The 15,862-nt window shown below is 38.7% G+C and overlaps 1 protein-coding gene across 7 annotated transcripts in view; it reads left to right on the top strand.

Annotated features, from left to right (window-relative positions):
• Window positions 1-15,542, top strand: part of LOC107564609 (alpha-mannosidase 2x-like) — a 26,060-nt gene extending 10,518 nt beyond the window's left edge. For 4 of the 7 annotated variants that reach the window (XM_016249731.1, XM_016249735.1, XM_016249732.1 and 1 more), the window contains exons 6-25: window positions 696-867; window positions 1,333-1,460; window positions 1,534-1,707; window positions 2,823-3,009; window positions 3,645-3,822; window positions 4,100-4,302; window positions 4,964-5,146; window positions 5,337-5,451; window positions 6,109-6,176; window positions 6,260-6,425; window positions 6,506-6,742; window positions 7,923-8,045; window positions 8,134-8,248; window positions 8,350-8,483; window positions 8,674-8,815; window positions 9,875-10,008; window positions 11,699-11,776; window positions 12,107-12,301; window positions 12,494-12,607; window positions 13,386-15,542. In XM_016249731.1, coding sequence (XP_016105217.1) covers window positions 696-867; window positions 1,333-1,460; window positions 1,534-1,707; window positions 2,823-3,009; window positions 3,645-3,822; window positions 4,100-4,302; window positions 4,964-5,146; window positions 5,337-5,451; window positions 6,109-6,176; window positions 6,260-6,425; window positions 6,506-6,742; window positions 7,923-8,045; window positions 8,134-8,248; window positions 8,350-8,483; window positions 8,674-8,815; window positions 9,875-10,008; window positions 11,699-11,776; window positions 12,107-12,301; window positions 12,494-12,607; window positions 13,386-13,538 — 2,999 coding nt within the window. In that variant the 3' untranslated portion in view covers window positions 13,539-15,542. The remainder of the gene's footprint in view (window positions 1-695; window positions 868-1,332; window positions 1,461-1,533; window positions 1,708-2,822; window positions 3,010-3,644; window positions 3,823-4,099; window positions 4,303-4,963; window positions 5,147-5,336; window positions 5,452-6,108; window positions 6,177-6,259; window positions 6,426-6,505; window positions 6,743-7,922; window positions 8,046-8,133; window positions 8,249-8,349; window positions 8,484-8,673; window positions 8,816-9,874; window positions 10,009-11,698; window positions 11,777-12,106; window positions 12,302-12,493; window positions 12,608-13,385) is intronic. The other 3 variants (XM_016249734.1, XM_016249736.1, XM_016249737.1) reach the window with 3 other exon arrangements.
• Window positions 15,543-15,862: the final 320 nt, after the last annotated feature.

A 15,862-nucleotide genomic window follows, 5' to 3' on the forward strand; every position in this document is an offset into this window, starting at 1 on the left:
CACACACACACGACGCGTTACTCTGCGCTGCGCAAAACTCCACATTTGAACAGTCAATAGCAAATACTTCAACTAATAACAAAACATACATCCAGTAGCTGATTCAGAAGCGCCAGATTGTCATAGCAAAGTCAGAATTGACCCCCTTTTTTATTTTTTTTATTTTTAAAGAAGTAGCCTTTGTGCACAGCCAGCCTTGTACTCTTCTAGGTTCAAAAAACTGTCGTCCATAAAATGTGTTGCACAAATTCGAACATCTGGGTTGTGCTGTTCTGTTGTAAATAAATCTTAACCAATGATTCCTAATTGCATCTACTTCCGGAAGGCCAAATAAAGTGCTTTTGCTTTCGCACAGAAACACACAGCGTCTCCCTGACATGCTGCTTCAACACTACTGCTGTTCCTGAAACCACGCCTTCTTTCTTTGCGTGCACATTTGGGCGGCATTATGCTAATATTTCCACATAGTGATGTAGACGTGGGGGGGTGTTAGAATGAGCAGTTTTAGGTAGGCGTGGTTGACTCTTAACTTTTATAAAGAATATATCTTTGGATTTGAGACTTTAGTCTTTGCAACTTTACAGATCTTCTTTATGCACCAAGAGCTTGTAACACTCCAAAGAAAAAGGAAAAATTGAAATCGCATCATATGACCCCTTTAACTGTGACTTTGTACTGCACTTCTTTTGTGACAGGATGGATCAAAACATTTGACAAGTACTACAATGACCAAACCCAGCATATCTTCAACAACCTGGTGGTGAAACTGGCCGAAGATCCTCGCCGGAAATTCATTTGGTCGGAAATATCGTTCTTCGCCAAATGGTGGGAAAGCGCAGATGTACATAAACAAGAGGCAATGCGCAAGTGAGTAACACTCTGTTAAATTTTGAAGTTAAAAAAAATGATGTTAAAGTTGCATTTCTGATTTCTGAAGGATCATGTGACACTGAAGACTGGAGTAATGACTGCTGAAAATTCAGCTTTGCATCACAGGAATAAATTACATTTTAAATCATATTAAAATATTAAACTGTTCTTTTAAATTGTAATAATATATTCAATTTTTCACAATCCAATCAATTCCTGACTGAGCTGCAGTTCACTTGGAAAACATTACATTGTGAATGAAAAATGGGTCACTTGTTCAGTGCCCTCATTCTGTCTTTTGTGTTTTGATTCGCTGCCTCATGCCCACTCTTGATCAGTTCATCTTCTTAATTAGTCTAGATGCTCCTTATATACTCTGATCTAATGTTGTGGATTTCCTCACCTCATCTTGTGATCAGTGCTTAAATGTTCAGAATCCTTTCTAAATCTTTTTTCTTTCAGGCTGATCCTCAGCGGACAGCTTGAGATGGTGACAGGAGGCTGGGTCATGACAGACGAAGCCAACGCTCACTATTCCGCCATGATCGATCAGCTCATTGAAGGCCATCAGTGGCTAGAGAAAAATCTGGGTAAGACTGGGTTTAATCTTAAAAGTGGCTCCTTCAGATTGGTTTGGAATATTTAACGGGTGTGTTACTGCAGGTGTGAGCCCTCACTCAGGCTGGGCCGTTGATCCGTTCGGCCACAGCGCCACGATGCCTTACCTTCTGAAACGGGCGAACATGAGCAGCATGCTGATCCAGAGGGTCCATTACTCCATCAAGAAGCACTTTGCAGCCACACGGAGCCTTGAATTCATGTGGAGGCAGGCATGGGGTAAATAAATTTAAATATTTATTTACGTTTTATACTTATTAAAGCATTATTATTACACATTTAATCAACTGAGAATAAAGTATCTCCCAAATTAAAAAGTATTTGTAAGTTTCTTTTATTTGTATATTTTCAGTTTTCATTAAAATTTTTCCCAATTTGATGTTTTTGTCATTTTTATTAGTTTTTGTTTCATTTTGAATCTTTTTATTTAGCTTCATTTTAATTTTTTCATTTCAGTTTTAGTACTTCACCTTAGAATTGTTTTATTTTTAGTTAGTTGCCAAGGCGATTTTTCTCATTTTTGTTGAAGTTATTTAAGGTTACTTTTTTATTGAATATTTTAAATACATTTTTTATTTCAGTTTTAGTTTCAGTAATTTTAGTACTTAAACTTATTTTATTTCCGTTAGTTGCCAAAGCAACATTTCTAATTTTTAAGTTTAAGTTTATCTTTTTGTCTAATTTTTTTTTAAATATTTTTTTATTTCGATTTTTAATCTAATATTTGTATTTTAATTTACTTTAGCTTTATTTCAGTTAACAGAAATAATTTTTAATCATCAGTATAAGTTATTTAATAATAACAGATTCAACAACATTAAAACGGAATATATAATTTTTAAAATTTGATTTCTATAACAAAAACAAAAACTTTTTAATCGTTTTAGTTAACAGTAACAGCACTGCTTATTCGTGGTGCTTGATCATCTGGAACATTTATGGTAGACATGAATGAAACCTCAAAATGAGGAGGAGAAGTGTGCTGTTACATTTCTAAGCAATTAAAGTTTAGATTTTCTCTTGGTGGGTGACAAAACGTGAAAAGATCCCTTAGACTCCCATTGAGCCACTCTTCAACACCCTAGAAACCGTAAAAACAACTCCTAAAACACATTAGGAAGCACCTAGCAACCAGTCCAAAAAAAAAAAAAAAATGGCATCATGGCAGTGTGTTTCGGATGTTCAAGCACCACTCATATTTATTATGAAATATTTAACATTTAGTTAATAACTATAATAGACCAGAACATAGCGTTTGTAATCATTAACCAACCCATCTCAGTGGCTCAGAGACCTACACATCAGAGTTGATTTATTTCATTTGATATTTTCAGATATTGAATCCGGCACAGACATGTTCTGCCACATGATGCCATTTTACAGCTACGACGTGCCTCACACATGTGGCCCAGACCCGAAGATCTGCTGCCAGTTTGATTTCAAGAGGCTGCCGGGCAGTCGAGTCAACTGCCCGTGGAAGGTGCCGCCCCGAGCCATCACAGATGCCAACGTGGCCGAGAGGTGAGGCTCTAGGGCTGATTAATATGAAACCAGGGAATACATTTGATTCGGGGGAGTTTAGCCAAAGAATGAATGTAGGTTAATTTCCTGTGTTAGCCAACAAAATTAATTTGTCCATCACCCAGCTGGCACCAGCTGTATTTATATGGGTGGCGCTCGAACTGGGCTCAGGCCAAATCCACTGCTCTCTCGCTCCGCAGAAGAAAACCAGGATATTAACAAGCTTGTAGCAATTAGTTTGCACCTGTCATTACACTTCAGAGGTCTTTCAGGTCTACTGGAATAGGCAGAGGGTTTTATGGGTACACTTTTAGCTTCATGAGTCATTCCTTTCAGAATATTCAAACGTGTTTTCTTCCTTTTGGTATGAATAGACAACAGCATTTTTTAAAACATTCTAAATGTCTTAACTGTCTGTTTTGATCAATTTAAGGCGTCCTTGCTCAATAAAAATATTCATTTCTTTATTAAAAAACAAACAAACCAATCTCCCTGACCCAAACATTTTTTGAACGGTAGTGTGTATATACACCACTTTTTGTCTGTTCAATGCTTGACTTGTTTTTAATCGATTGCTAGCCTTAATAAAACCCAATCCAGTGGATTTGCTTCATATTTGACATTTTCTGTTTCAGAGCTGGCGTTCTGCTTGATCAATACCGTAAAAAATCCAAGCTATTTCGTAGCAAAGTGTTGCTGGTTCCTCTTGGGGACGACTTCCGCTACGACAAAGCATTAGAGTGGGACCAGCAGTACTTCAACTACCAGAAACTGTTTGATTACATGAACTCCCACCCGGAAATGCATGTAAAGGTATGTTTTCTGATAAACATAGAGGCTCTAACCTGTAAATCAATAGAAAACTACAAGAACTGTCTGTAAGTTTGTCAGGAATAGGTTTGATTAGGTCTAGATCGGTTTCTGCAATTTTAAACAAACACAGCTCCTTCAACTCAGCTTTTGATATTCAACCAGGAATAATTTGAATGCATAATTTAACTCGTTTGTGAGTGAAGAAAAGAGTGCAGATGATTTCGGAAAATGTGAAATGAATTGGAATGGCCCTGTAAGTAAATCTCTGTGTTCTCAGGCCCAGTTTGCGACGCTGACAGATTACTTTAATGCGGTGTACAAGGCTAAAGGAGTCGCTCCGGGGACGAGACCGCCCGATTACCCTGTGCTGAGCGGAGACTTCTTCACTTATGCAGATAGAGAGGACCATTACTGGAGTGGATACTACACCTCACGGCCCTTCTACAAAAACATGGACCGTGTGTTAGAATCTCACCTACGGTTAGTCAGTGAAACATCCAACGTATGTCTACTATCTCATATCTGTTAAGATATGAAAAGAAATTGCCTAGCTAAGGATGCATCGTGCATGAGTACCATATTAGTTAGTAGCTGATATTTTTTGATATTGGCTGATATTTAATTGTTCATGTTCATTTATCTATTTTTACATGTAGATCACATTTGTCTTCAGCATAAATCAATATTAATATCCATTTGTCATACTGTACATCATAATGCTGTGATGCCTAAATGCACTTGTAGCATGATATTTAATTTTAGTTTTTAATGTTTTATTTTTAATAAAAAAATGTAATTGTAATTAAATTAATCATTAAATTATTAAATAAAATATAATAAACGTCGAGGTATCTGAATTTAATTCATTATTTTAGCAACTTCGGAAAGCGTCTGGTTTTATTTGCCAGAGATTCAATTATGCTTCGAATAAAGGCCTGTTCTCTGGGGAATAATTAAAATAGTTATTCTCCACGTGGGTGACAGGTTTTTCTCCTGAATTAAGCACGAGGCATTGCCTAATTACTGTCGTTACTTACTCATTAATTCTATTATCATTGGTTTCTCAGTTTGTCAAGTCTCGCCGTTTCGTTCGGTGTCATGAACTCTTGTGTTTGAAGACGGTTTAATTTTGTGTTTGTAGAGGGGCAGAAATTCTCTACAGCTTGGCGGTGGCTCACGCGCGGCGTGCAGGATTGGAAGGGCGTTATCCCGTTTCAGATTACTACCTCCTCACCGATGCCAGGCGCAACATAGGGCTGTTCCAGCACCACGATGCCATCACGGGCACTGCCAAAGAGGCTGTCGTCATCGACTACGGAAACAGGTTTCTGAATAAAAGTGTGCAGATTTCATCCGCATGAACTGATTAGAAGATGTTTAGAGATCAGAGGAAGTCTCTCAGGGCGTTATTACTGAAATCTCATCTTTAATGGTCCATTTTCAGCATTTTTAGAGTTTGAATTGATGGCTTTCGATTTGCAAGCAGTTCTTGATTCGTTTCTCCCCCCCCTCAGGCTATTACGTTCTCTGGTCGGTCTGAAACGAGTGATCATTAATGCTGCACACTTCCTGGTAATAAAGAATAAAGACATTTATCGCTTCTACCAGACGGAGCCTTTCTTAGAGACGGTGAGGAACAGCCTTGATTTTTCTAAAAGCAGCGCGTTTAACCCTTGTGCTGTGCTTAAGATCCTAATCTTAATTTGGTGTTCCCAAAAATGAGCGGCCTCTTAAAAATGGCTTGTAAATCTCTCAGTATGCAATATTATAACCAAATCTTTGATTTCATCTTTTTGTCAACTTGGAGTCTTTTAAATAGCACAGCTTTTGTATTTCTTTCTGGAACTGATTAATAGTAGGCCTCATTGAGTTTTTTGAGAGAAAAAAAAGCATTATTTCTCAATAATTTGGGCAATATTTTCGTTGCAAATATTTTAGTTGCATAAGCTTAGATCAATGAGGCTTATAATCATTCAGTTCCAAAAAGAAATACAAAACCTGTGGTAATTGAAAGAAAACAAGTTGACAAATATTTGGTAATAATATAGCATAACAAGAAAGGTATAAGCAGCTTTTAGGCCTATTGACCAGGAACAAAGTGGGAAAAAAATCCCCCAAAAATGATGCTTTTAGGAAGTTGTTATGCTCTGTGTGAGCAAAGTCCGTTTTAGTCTAATGGAATAACATTAACAAGCTTTTGTGGGAAAAATAAAATCCTCTCTGGGTTAAAATGACTAGAACACAACATGAGGGTTAAGAGTCTGACCTCTGTTCATGTGACTGTAGGACGACAGACGCGCCACACAAGACTCTCTCCCGCAGCGCACGCTTATCGAGCTGGAATCTACTCCCAGGTGAGATGCATTATCTGATCTCAAACGCTGCAAATGCTGACCTTTTTTCAGTGTGCAGATACGATCTTCTTCCTCCTCCTCAGGTATCTGGTGCTGTTTAACCCCGTCGAGCAGGAGCGTCTGTGTGTGGTCACCATGCTGGTGAATTCGGCAAGAGTTAGGGTTCTCACTGAAGACGGGCAAACGTTACCGGTTCAGCTCAGCGCGCAGTGGGTGTCTGCTGTTGAGATGAGTGGAGAGGTCTACCAGGTCTGTCTATTTGTGTCCATATGTTCCAGCATCTTAAATAAAGTCCGTCTGAAAACCTACACTCTTGTCTCTTCGTTCAGGCTTCTTTCATGGCACGCCTCCCCGCTCTGGGATTGGCCGTCTTCCACCTGTATGACTCTGCTGACTCCCCCATAACGCTGCGCTCTGATACGCTGCTCAGGATTCCGGGACAGGGTCAGAGCATACGGGGTTGGGACCCTCTGCCCGTGCGATCGCAGACGGTAGACGCCCAACCGTTCTACATCCAGAGCCAGTCTCTCACTCTGGGCTTCTCTGGAACCACAGGCCTGCTGGAGGTGAGATGATTTTTGTGTGTTGCTGTTGTGTTAGGAAATGAAGTGAGAAATTACCCGGGGCTTGAGGGTAAAATGCCCCAGGAAGTGTAGTGAATTCGCCTGCTTGTTTTTTGTTTTGTTTACACCATACACCGTTATCTGATTTGCATAATTCCTTAAGTAAATCGAGTGCTGAAACAATATAGCCAGCATATGCAAATGATTCAGTCAATGAATTCCCGCTCGTTTTTATAAGAATAGAAAATGTAGGGTTGAGAAATATTTTGGTTATCTTGCAGTATTAGAGTTTTGAAATCATCATTCTGTATTGTATGTATAAATCTCATCTGATATTAATTCCTCTTTTTTTTTTTGATTTAGATTAACTTTGCCATCATGTAAAGCTCATTTAAAGTTCATCTTTAAAGCAGTAATCATTTAAAAACATTGTTAAATGTAATCTTTAGCAAATCTGACAATGATTAGTAATTTTTGTGTACTGTACGTTATACTGTTGTGATGCCTAAATTCACTTGTAGCTTTTAAAATTATTCATTATAGTTTATTATTTTTTTTATGTTTTCAAAATAGTATAGATATCGGTATCAGTTATCGGCCAATATTAGAGAGTGTTTTTAAAAAATGTATTGGCATTATTCTATATTGTATACAGTAAGCTAGCTGATATTGGATATTTAATGTGCATTTATCAATTTTACATTTAAATGACCTTTAAGGCTCATATTAAGTAATAATAAAAAAACTAAATTAAATAACATGGTTAAAACGAATCTTCAGGAAATTTCACAACGAATATCCATTTTTGTACTATCAGTCATAGCATGAATTATAATAACAAATATCAGCTTGTAGGTATCAGCCAGAATTTTAACATCTGTGCACCACTAGAAAAAATTGCCCTAATCTTAGGAAAAAATGCTGAAAATCAACTCCACTGAGCAAATGTTTCATGGTAATAAAAAAAGGACGTTTCCAAGCTATGACATCAGCAGTCTATTTTTATGTTCATTCATCTGGACAAGTGTTTTTTCTTATTGTTGCCAAAAGAAATGAAACGTATATCCCTGTCCTATTTTTGTAGTACATATGCTGTTGTGTCCTCTTTTAGAGTCCGAGTCAGCAGATGAGTCTACAATGATTCATTCTCTCTCTCTCTCTTGCATGCTCTTTTCTCCATCAGAGCATTCGACGTAAAGACGATCCCCAGGAGGTGAGGGTACAGATTCAGTTCCTCACATACGGCACTCGACCCTCTAAGGACAAGAGCGGGGCCTATCTCTTCCTGCCGGACGGAAATGCCAAGGTAGTGTCCGGCAGTCTTGACTGGGGCGAAAAGCAATTTATCAAACAATGTGGGGTGAATTAACACCTTCCCTTCTGCTCGCTCTCAGCCTTATTCGCAGAGAGAAGCCCCTGTAGTGCGTGTGGTGGAAGGGCCTCTCTTCTCTGAGGTTGTGGCACATTATCAACACTTCCAACAGACGGTCCGCGTTCATAATGTTCCAGGTAGGCATCCATCTGTCTCGCAACCAAACACGATCGTGCTAGGACGTCTTGCCCTGTCTGATCACTTCTTCCTGGCATATCACTCTGTCTCGGTCGTTCAGGAATTGATGGTCTTTCTCTGGACATCACCAGCATGGTGGACATGAGAGATCAGAATAACAAGGAGCTGGCCATGAGGCTGGTTACCGACATTCAGAGCGGAGATACTTTCTACACAGACCTCAATGGTTTCCAGGTGAAGTATAAATGTCCACAAACTCTAGAGGGGTTCATCAAGCTGGTGTCTGGTTCCTCGGAGTCTTTAAAAAAAATCTTGGTTTTATTTAAGCAATCGGCTTGGAGTAAAAATTTGCCTTAGTTTGTCGTAGACTCAGATTACTCACCAGCCAGATAATCAAGATAATGCTCCATGTTCTGCTCATCAGATCCAGCCTCGCCGGTACTTCCAGAAACTTCCACTGCAGGCTAATTTCTACCCAATGCCCGCCATGGCATATATTCAGGACAGCCGATACCGGCTCACGCTCCACACGGCCCAGGCACTCGGGGTCAGCAGCCTGGCCAGCGGTGAGGAGAGTTCACAAATACTGATACTGCAACAGTGTCGATGACAAATCAGTAAAAATCCTTTCTTTATTTAGCCAGTATAAGAGATTAGATTTTTTTTACAAATGTATTTTTTAAATACAAATTTTGGTGCAAAAACTAAAATGGAATTAAAAACACTGGTTTTAATTGGATGTTATTTATATAAACTTTAAAAGAACTGCATGTAGCCTAAGTTTTTATTTGGCTTAATATGACTTTTTCTTATTTTTTATGTAAATGTATTTTTATAATTATTATTTTTTAATTTTTTTCTAAAATGCCACTAAATGAGTGAAACTTCTTGCACAGTATAATTGTACCATATTGGCTACTGGTCCGTATTAGAACTTTTATTTTCTTTCATTTAAAATGTTTTAATTATTTGATTTATTTTTATATTAAATACATTTTGGTGCAAAATCTAAAATACAATTAAATACACTACTTTTAATTGAATGTTATTTACATAAAAAAAATGTAGCCCAACTTTTTATTTGGCTTATTAATATTAAATTGGTTACATGATTTATTTATATATTTTATATAAATGTATTATTATTATTATTATTTTATCATTTTGAACTAAATTGCCATTAAATTAAACTAGATGCTTCAGGAAGGTTACTAAGCAACAAAAGCATGTCCTAATTAATATTCATAAGCTGAGCTTTTACCATAGTAGGAATCAAACTTTTTTTTTTCACCTGTGTACCAAACTGAGCTGACAATCCCATTGGAAAAACTCTCCTCGTTATGCTGTTTTCAATTTAGTATCGACTTGGTACCGAAGTACCAGCACTTTTTAGGTCTATAGCAGTGAGTTTCTTAGCAGGATGACACATGAATCAGGGACTCAGATGGTAGGGAGGAAAAACACTAACAGTGGGATGCAGTGCTCTGGTTCTGTATTGATTTGATGCGATGTAGCCAATAATGAAGATGAAGTGAGTGTACCGTCTAATGCTTTGCCTCACTCTATGCTATTACCGTCCTCTCCCTCTTCATCCTTTCCCCGTACGCTCTTTCCATCCTCTACAGGTCAGCTGGAGGTGATCCTAGACCGCAGACTGATGCAAGACGATAACAGGGGTCTAGGGCAGGGCCTGAAGGACAACAAACGAACGGCCAATCGCTTCCGTCTTCTGCTGGAGAGGAGGAGCAACAGTGGAAAGGTGAGTTCTGACTTAGACGAGGATACAAATGAAATAAACCGAAGTCAGACTCAGACTTTGGATTAGTACATGCTTATTCTGACCAAGAACCGGCAACTTAGATTGTCTGACTAATCACGCAAATTCAAATTAAATTGAAAAGCCCTAACCCTAACCCAGAGTTTACGTGGTATTAAGTGTCTCAAACACAATGAAATATATTGTAAGAATTGGATTTAGATTGTAGAATTAGATAAAAAAAAAAAACAAAAAAAAAACAGACTTTGGATTTGTAAATGCTTATTCTGACCAAAAACTGCCTACTTAGACAGGAAGAGATCACACAGTCACATAAATGAAATGAAATATTAAAATAAATTAAATTAAAAAAATATTTATTTTCTTTTAATTTAAAGAAATATATATATATATATATATATATATATATATATATATATTGTGCACGTCTTCTGTTTTATTTTCAATAATAATAATAGTAAAACAACTATACACTAAAAAAACAAACAAACATAATTGGCATGCTAAATTTATTTTAAGAATTAGATGACAAAAACCAAGACTAGTTGTTCTTCAGACTTTAGATTAGTACACACTTATTCTGACCAAGAACTACCTTCTTAGGTTGCTTTACATGTCAGATTGCTTTATAGTCAGGCAATTGCTACCTGTCTATTACATAAATTCAATTTAATTAAGATAAAAATAATTATTTTACAATAAAAAATCTTTTTGGGTCATTTTGGTGGGGTACATCGTATTTTTATTATTATTTTTTTTCCCTGTAATAATAATAATAATAATAATAATAAAACTATACACTTAAAGCAGAACCTAGTTTATATGCTACTGGTCGCCTCAAACAAAATGAAAAATATTTTAAGTATTAGATGACTAGATTTTCCTCAGAAGTGCAGCCTGGTACGTTTTTAATACAATTTTATTTCCTGGCTGACTGATAAAAACCCCTGCTCCCTGACTGGCGAGAATCATAGCAGTTGATTAATCTGATTGGAGCCTGCAATTTCGGCTTCACATGAGAGATCTTGTTATGCATACCAAAATATAGATATCCTTTAGCAGTGTGGCTGGTATGTAAATGCTCATTTCACTCAGTGGCCTGTAGGGGGCTCTCTATGGTTGCTAATGAGAGCTTTGTGAAGGCTCTAGGGACAGTATCATTCTGAGTCTAGCAGTCTAAAAGCTGGCAAGTGTGTAATAATAGATAATGGGCTTCAGAGATTTTACACACACTGGCTCAGATTGATTTGAATAATATATATTTTTATTCGAATCATGCTGTCGCCTGAAAAATTATAAATAATATAGTGTCCTATACAGGACACTGTATATTATGTATTACAGATATATTTTTAAGTATATATTAATAATTATAATTTAAAAAAATATATTTTTTAAGTGTATATTAATAATAATAATAAAAAAAAAGAACTGTCAAAAAAAAATATAGTAATAATTTTATTTTCTAATATATATAAAATTATAATATAAATATGATATAAAATTATAATACTTATAAAATACATGTGTATATATAAATAGCCTTTAACAATGCGACCCCCTTCTGTTTCTTTTCATTCCAGCTCATCATGCCCCTCTTATGCATTTCACAACCTCTTTTTGTTCCTGTCTGTCTATCACTTATCATGTCCTTCTCTCCTCATGCATGCAGCCTGCTGGCTCCTATGCCAGAGTCACCAACATCATAAACAAAATCATTGCTGGTATTTTAGGAGACGGCCAGGAAGAGGTAACATTATTGCAGTGGTGGAGAGTGACACCGTAGCAGTTAGTTCAGCTTGTTACCATAGCAACAAGTGACAGGTTTCCACCTGGATTAAGAGGCCAAAGGTCGTTTCCTGTCCACTATCTCCACCTGTGCTGCCGTGCCCCCAAACCGTTTATATGATAACGGGCTGTAGATCAGTAGTATGTAGAGATAGAAACTGTATTGAGCTTTTCTCATACAGTGACCCCAAAAAGTTCCTTTTTGTGGTCACAGTATGTCACGTAAAAGGAAGTGCACTTGCACGAAGTCGCTTTACTTGCGTGTTTCCTGATGCATGTCTGTATGTTCCAGCCGGGGGACAGCAGACCAGTCAGCTTCCCATCGCTGCTCAGTCACATGACCTCCACCATCCTGAACCATGAGGTGCTGGCACTGCCTGTGTTGCCCAGGAAACACGGCGTGCCACCCATGCATACCTTCGCTCCATTGGCTGGCACCCTGCCCTGTGACTTTCACCTGCTGAACCTCAGGAGCATCCAAAGCCGGGTAAATGATAGCCCTGGGAGAAAAATGTGTGTCAGTATCGATTTCACCTGCTGTGAGACTGATGAGGACTTAGAGTTCATAATGAAAAAAAACTTTCACACTTTCTTGTGGTCTGGTGGTTTTATTGTGGGTATGTTTGGAGGGGGATTTATTTTCAGTGGAATTTATTTGATATTGTGTCATTTTTTTCAGCAGGATGCTCACTTTCCATCGCCTTACACGGCTCTGCTCCTCCATCGACTGGGCCTGGATTGTGGTCTGGAGGCCCAGAACCCTGGTTTCAACTGCACTACCACACAAGGCCAGGTCAGTGTCCTTGGAGGAAAAACTACTTTTACTAAAAATGCTTTACATATGCACATATACAGTGGGGAAAAAAAGTATTTAGTCAGCCACCAATTGTGCAAGTTCTCCCACTTAAAAAGATGAGAGAGGCCTGTAATTTTCATCATAGGTATACCTCAACTATGAGAGACAAAATGAGAAAAAAAAACCAGAAAATCACATTGTAGGATTTTTAAAGAATTTATTTGCAAATTATGGTGGAAAACAAGTATTTGGTCAATAACAAAATTTCATCTCAATACTTTGTTATATACACTTTGTTGGCAATGACAGAGGTCAAACATTTTCTGTAAGTCTTCACAAGGTTTTCACACACGGTTGCTGGTATTTTGGCCCATTCCTCAAGAGCAGTAATGTTTTGGGGCTGTCGCTGGGCAACACGGATTTTCAACTCCCTCCAAAGATTTTCTATGGGGTTGAGATCTGGAGACTGGCTAGGCCACTCCAGGACCTTGAAATGCTTCTTACGAAGCCACTCCTTTTTATTCATTTATAAAATATTCCTAAGCTTTGTGATACATATACACGTGCACACACACAAATATATATATATATATACTGCTTTGTAATATTACTGTACTATTACTTCTTTATATTTCTTTGTGAATATTTGATACATTTGAGTTGTGTAGTCATGGATCACTTCATTTGAACGGGTCTAAACTGTGTGGATGCATGTAGCTCTGATAAAGGCTATTGTTAGTCATTCTGCATCTCAGTCTCTGATCTTTCTCCCCAGCTCTCCATTTCTGGGCTGTTCCGTGGGCTAGATCTTCAGCTCCTGCAGCCCATGTCTCTGTCTCTGATGCACTCCCAGCCTCCGCTCTCCAACGACTCCTCCGTCAATCTGGAGCCAATGGAGATCTCCGCCTACAAGCTCAAGCTGTGCTAGAACGATGTTGCACCAGAACCGGGCTCTCCGTGTGGACCCTTGGAACCTGCGCTCAAGCAGAGAACCACAGCTGGATGAGCAGAGGACTCTTTTGGAGATTGTTTATCCAGACTTAATGTATCTGAATCAACAAGAAGACGCTAACTAAACTCTTAGCAAAATGGGGAAAAAAAACAAACTCAAGGATGAGAACGTTCCAGCCAAAGTCAGATTTGGAAGCCGGCCCGGGCGCTGAGATGAGAATGTCTGAGTGTGTTTTTTTTTTTTAGAGAGAGAGAGATTTTTTCTGGCAGAGCACTAATCGGTAAACATCTTTTTATTCCAGCAGTGCCGACTGTTGTTCTTTCTCCCCTTTTGTCTTTGGCTGGAACTGCTGACCGTTTCTCATTCATTTTCTCATTCATTCATCCCTGGAGGTCGTACTGTATGTAAATATCTCAAAACCTACATACACAACTGGACCTATACAAAACTGTGGGACTCAGTGCAATATGTGAAGCTTCTTGCCCTTTTGTTTCGTCATTCTATTTGTTATCTATTCCTAAGGCCTTGGAAGCTACGCTTGAATCCGTGTCATTGTTGTTTGAGCTCACACAGTTCTTTTTATTTCTTTATCTCTGCTGTGGACGGTTCTGCATATGCTCGGCGGCGGTGGCGGCTTGTTTTTTTTCTTCTATGAATGTCAATCACCCAGCTTGGCCTGCGAAGGCTGTCAGTGCGGTAACAGACGCGGCATTTACAGATCTCTTTCTTTCAGGATGGCTCTCGACACTTCGCTGACAGAAGACGACGTCCACGATCCAGCAGCGGTCGGGTCTAGCTCTTTCATTGGTCGGTTATTGGGTTACTGCTCAAATCGCACGACGAGAGCTGACGTTTACAATCTTTTTCCTTCCTTTTCCATCGTAGCTTCTGTTAATGAATCAAGCTGCTTTTTAATAAGCTAGCTGTGGATTATCCCCATTTTGATCGTGTCTGGCATAGTTACAAGCCGCAGAATGTGCATTTTGTCATATTATATTCACAGGTTTGAGCCATATTTAAATGCAGTTCGGGATCAGATCAGTCAAAGATATGCAGAGTTTGTCTTATTTCAAGACCTAGATCAGTCTACGAGCTTACCTAGACATCAACACATTCGCTTGATATACCTTCTTGCAGTATTTTCAGGTAAACCGAACTCGTATCTGATTGTAAAGGTACTAGTGCAGCTGCGCTCAGATTTAGCCAATTTCCCACACCAAAACGCGTTTAGGCCTTATCTCGCTGTAGGAAGCCCATCTGTAATGTGTAGCAGACCCATCTCAGTCATCCCTTCTGGCTTTTGTCTGTCACCTCGGTTTGCTTGAATCTGACAATTTTGAACATAAGAATGCTGTCTGTCCTTCAACCTGTCGTGTCGTGTCTCACCTCTCCCAGCCGGTCTGTCTCCCCTGGGAAAATCTGTACTCCAGTCTCTGATTTAAATTACGGAAAAATCTTCGCTCTTCTTCGACTTTCAACTCCATGCCTGATTATCTCTCTGTAGTGCGGCCACATCCATTTACATCAGCCAGGCCATCATCCGGCTTCTCCAGCTAATCAAGTTCCGGAGTAGTGTCCTTTCAGGAAGATAATTCCCCGCAGGAGGAACTCCGAGTATGGAGTGCCAAACGTCTGTCCAAACACAGCGTAGGGCGTGCTTGCTATTCCAAAATGCTCTCGCGCCTGTAATTTGGTCCGATTCGTTTTCCCTGTCTGTGCATTTCACTGCCATGCTTGTTTTTCCTGTGCGTACGCTTGCCATACTGACAGATCTCTTTGTTAGATTTCCTTTATTTGTGTTGTGTGTTCTGAGATGGAAATGAAATGACAGTGAATTGACAGGTTAATTTATTTTGTTGTTTATTTTTTTCATTTTCTGCTTTGGTTTGCTATTGAGAGTGTCTTCAAAGAAATGACTCGTAAAAGCAAATGCAGAGCCATTAAAGTGGACGTTTAATAAAGATCACACATGGAAAAAAAGATTGAAATTCTTGGTGGTTGTGCACATTTTGCATGGTAATTGGCTTTCCATTGTTGTCTGTTGTCTTGATGCTTTGTTGTTGTGCTCTGGATTGCAGATAGGGGGCAGTAGGGACTTGTCTGCATTTAATGTGGCTCCAGGGAGAGGCGTGGGGTGTGAAAAATTGAGTTCACTTAACAAAAGCTCACAAGAAATGCTGCTTTTTATATCTGAACACCCTCTGTGATAGCCGGGATATCAGGTACTGATTTACCAGACAGCCTTTGGAGAGAACTGGAAATACCGCTGTCCTCTCACAGTGTTGACAGGTCTACTGAAG

This window comes from Sinocyclocheilus grahami, unplaced genomic scaffold, assembly GCF_001515645.1.
Source record: "Sinocyclocheilus grahami isolate Dianchi unplaced genomic scaffold, SAMN03320097.WGS_v1.1 scaffold950.1, whole genome shotgun sequence".
Taxonomy (NCBI): domain Eukaryota; kingdom Metazoa; phylum Chordata; class Actinopteri; order Cypriniformes; family Cyprinidae; genus Sinocyclocheilus; species Sinocyclocheilus grahami.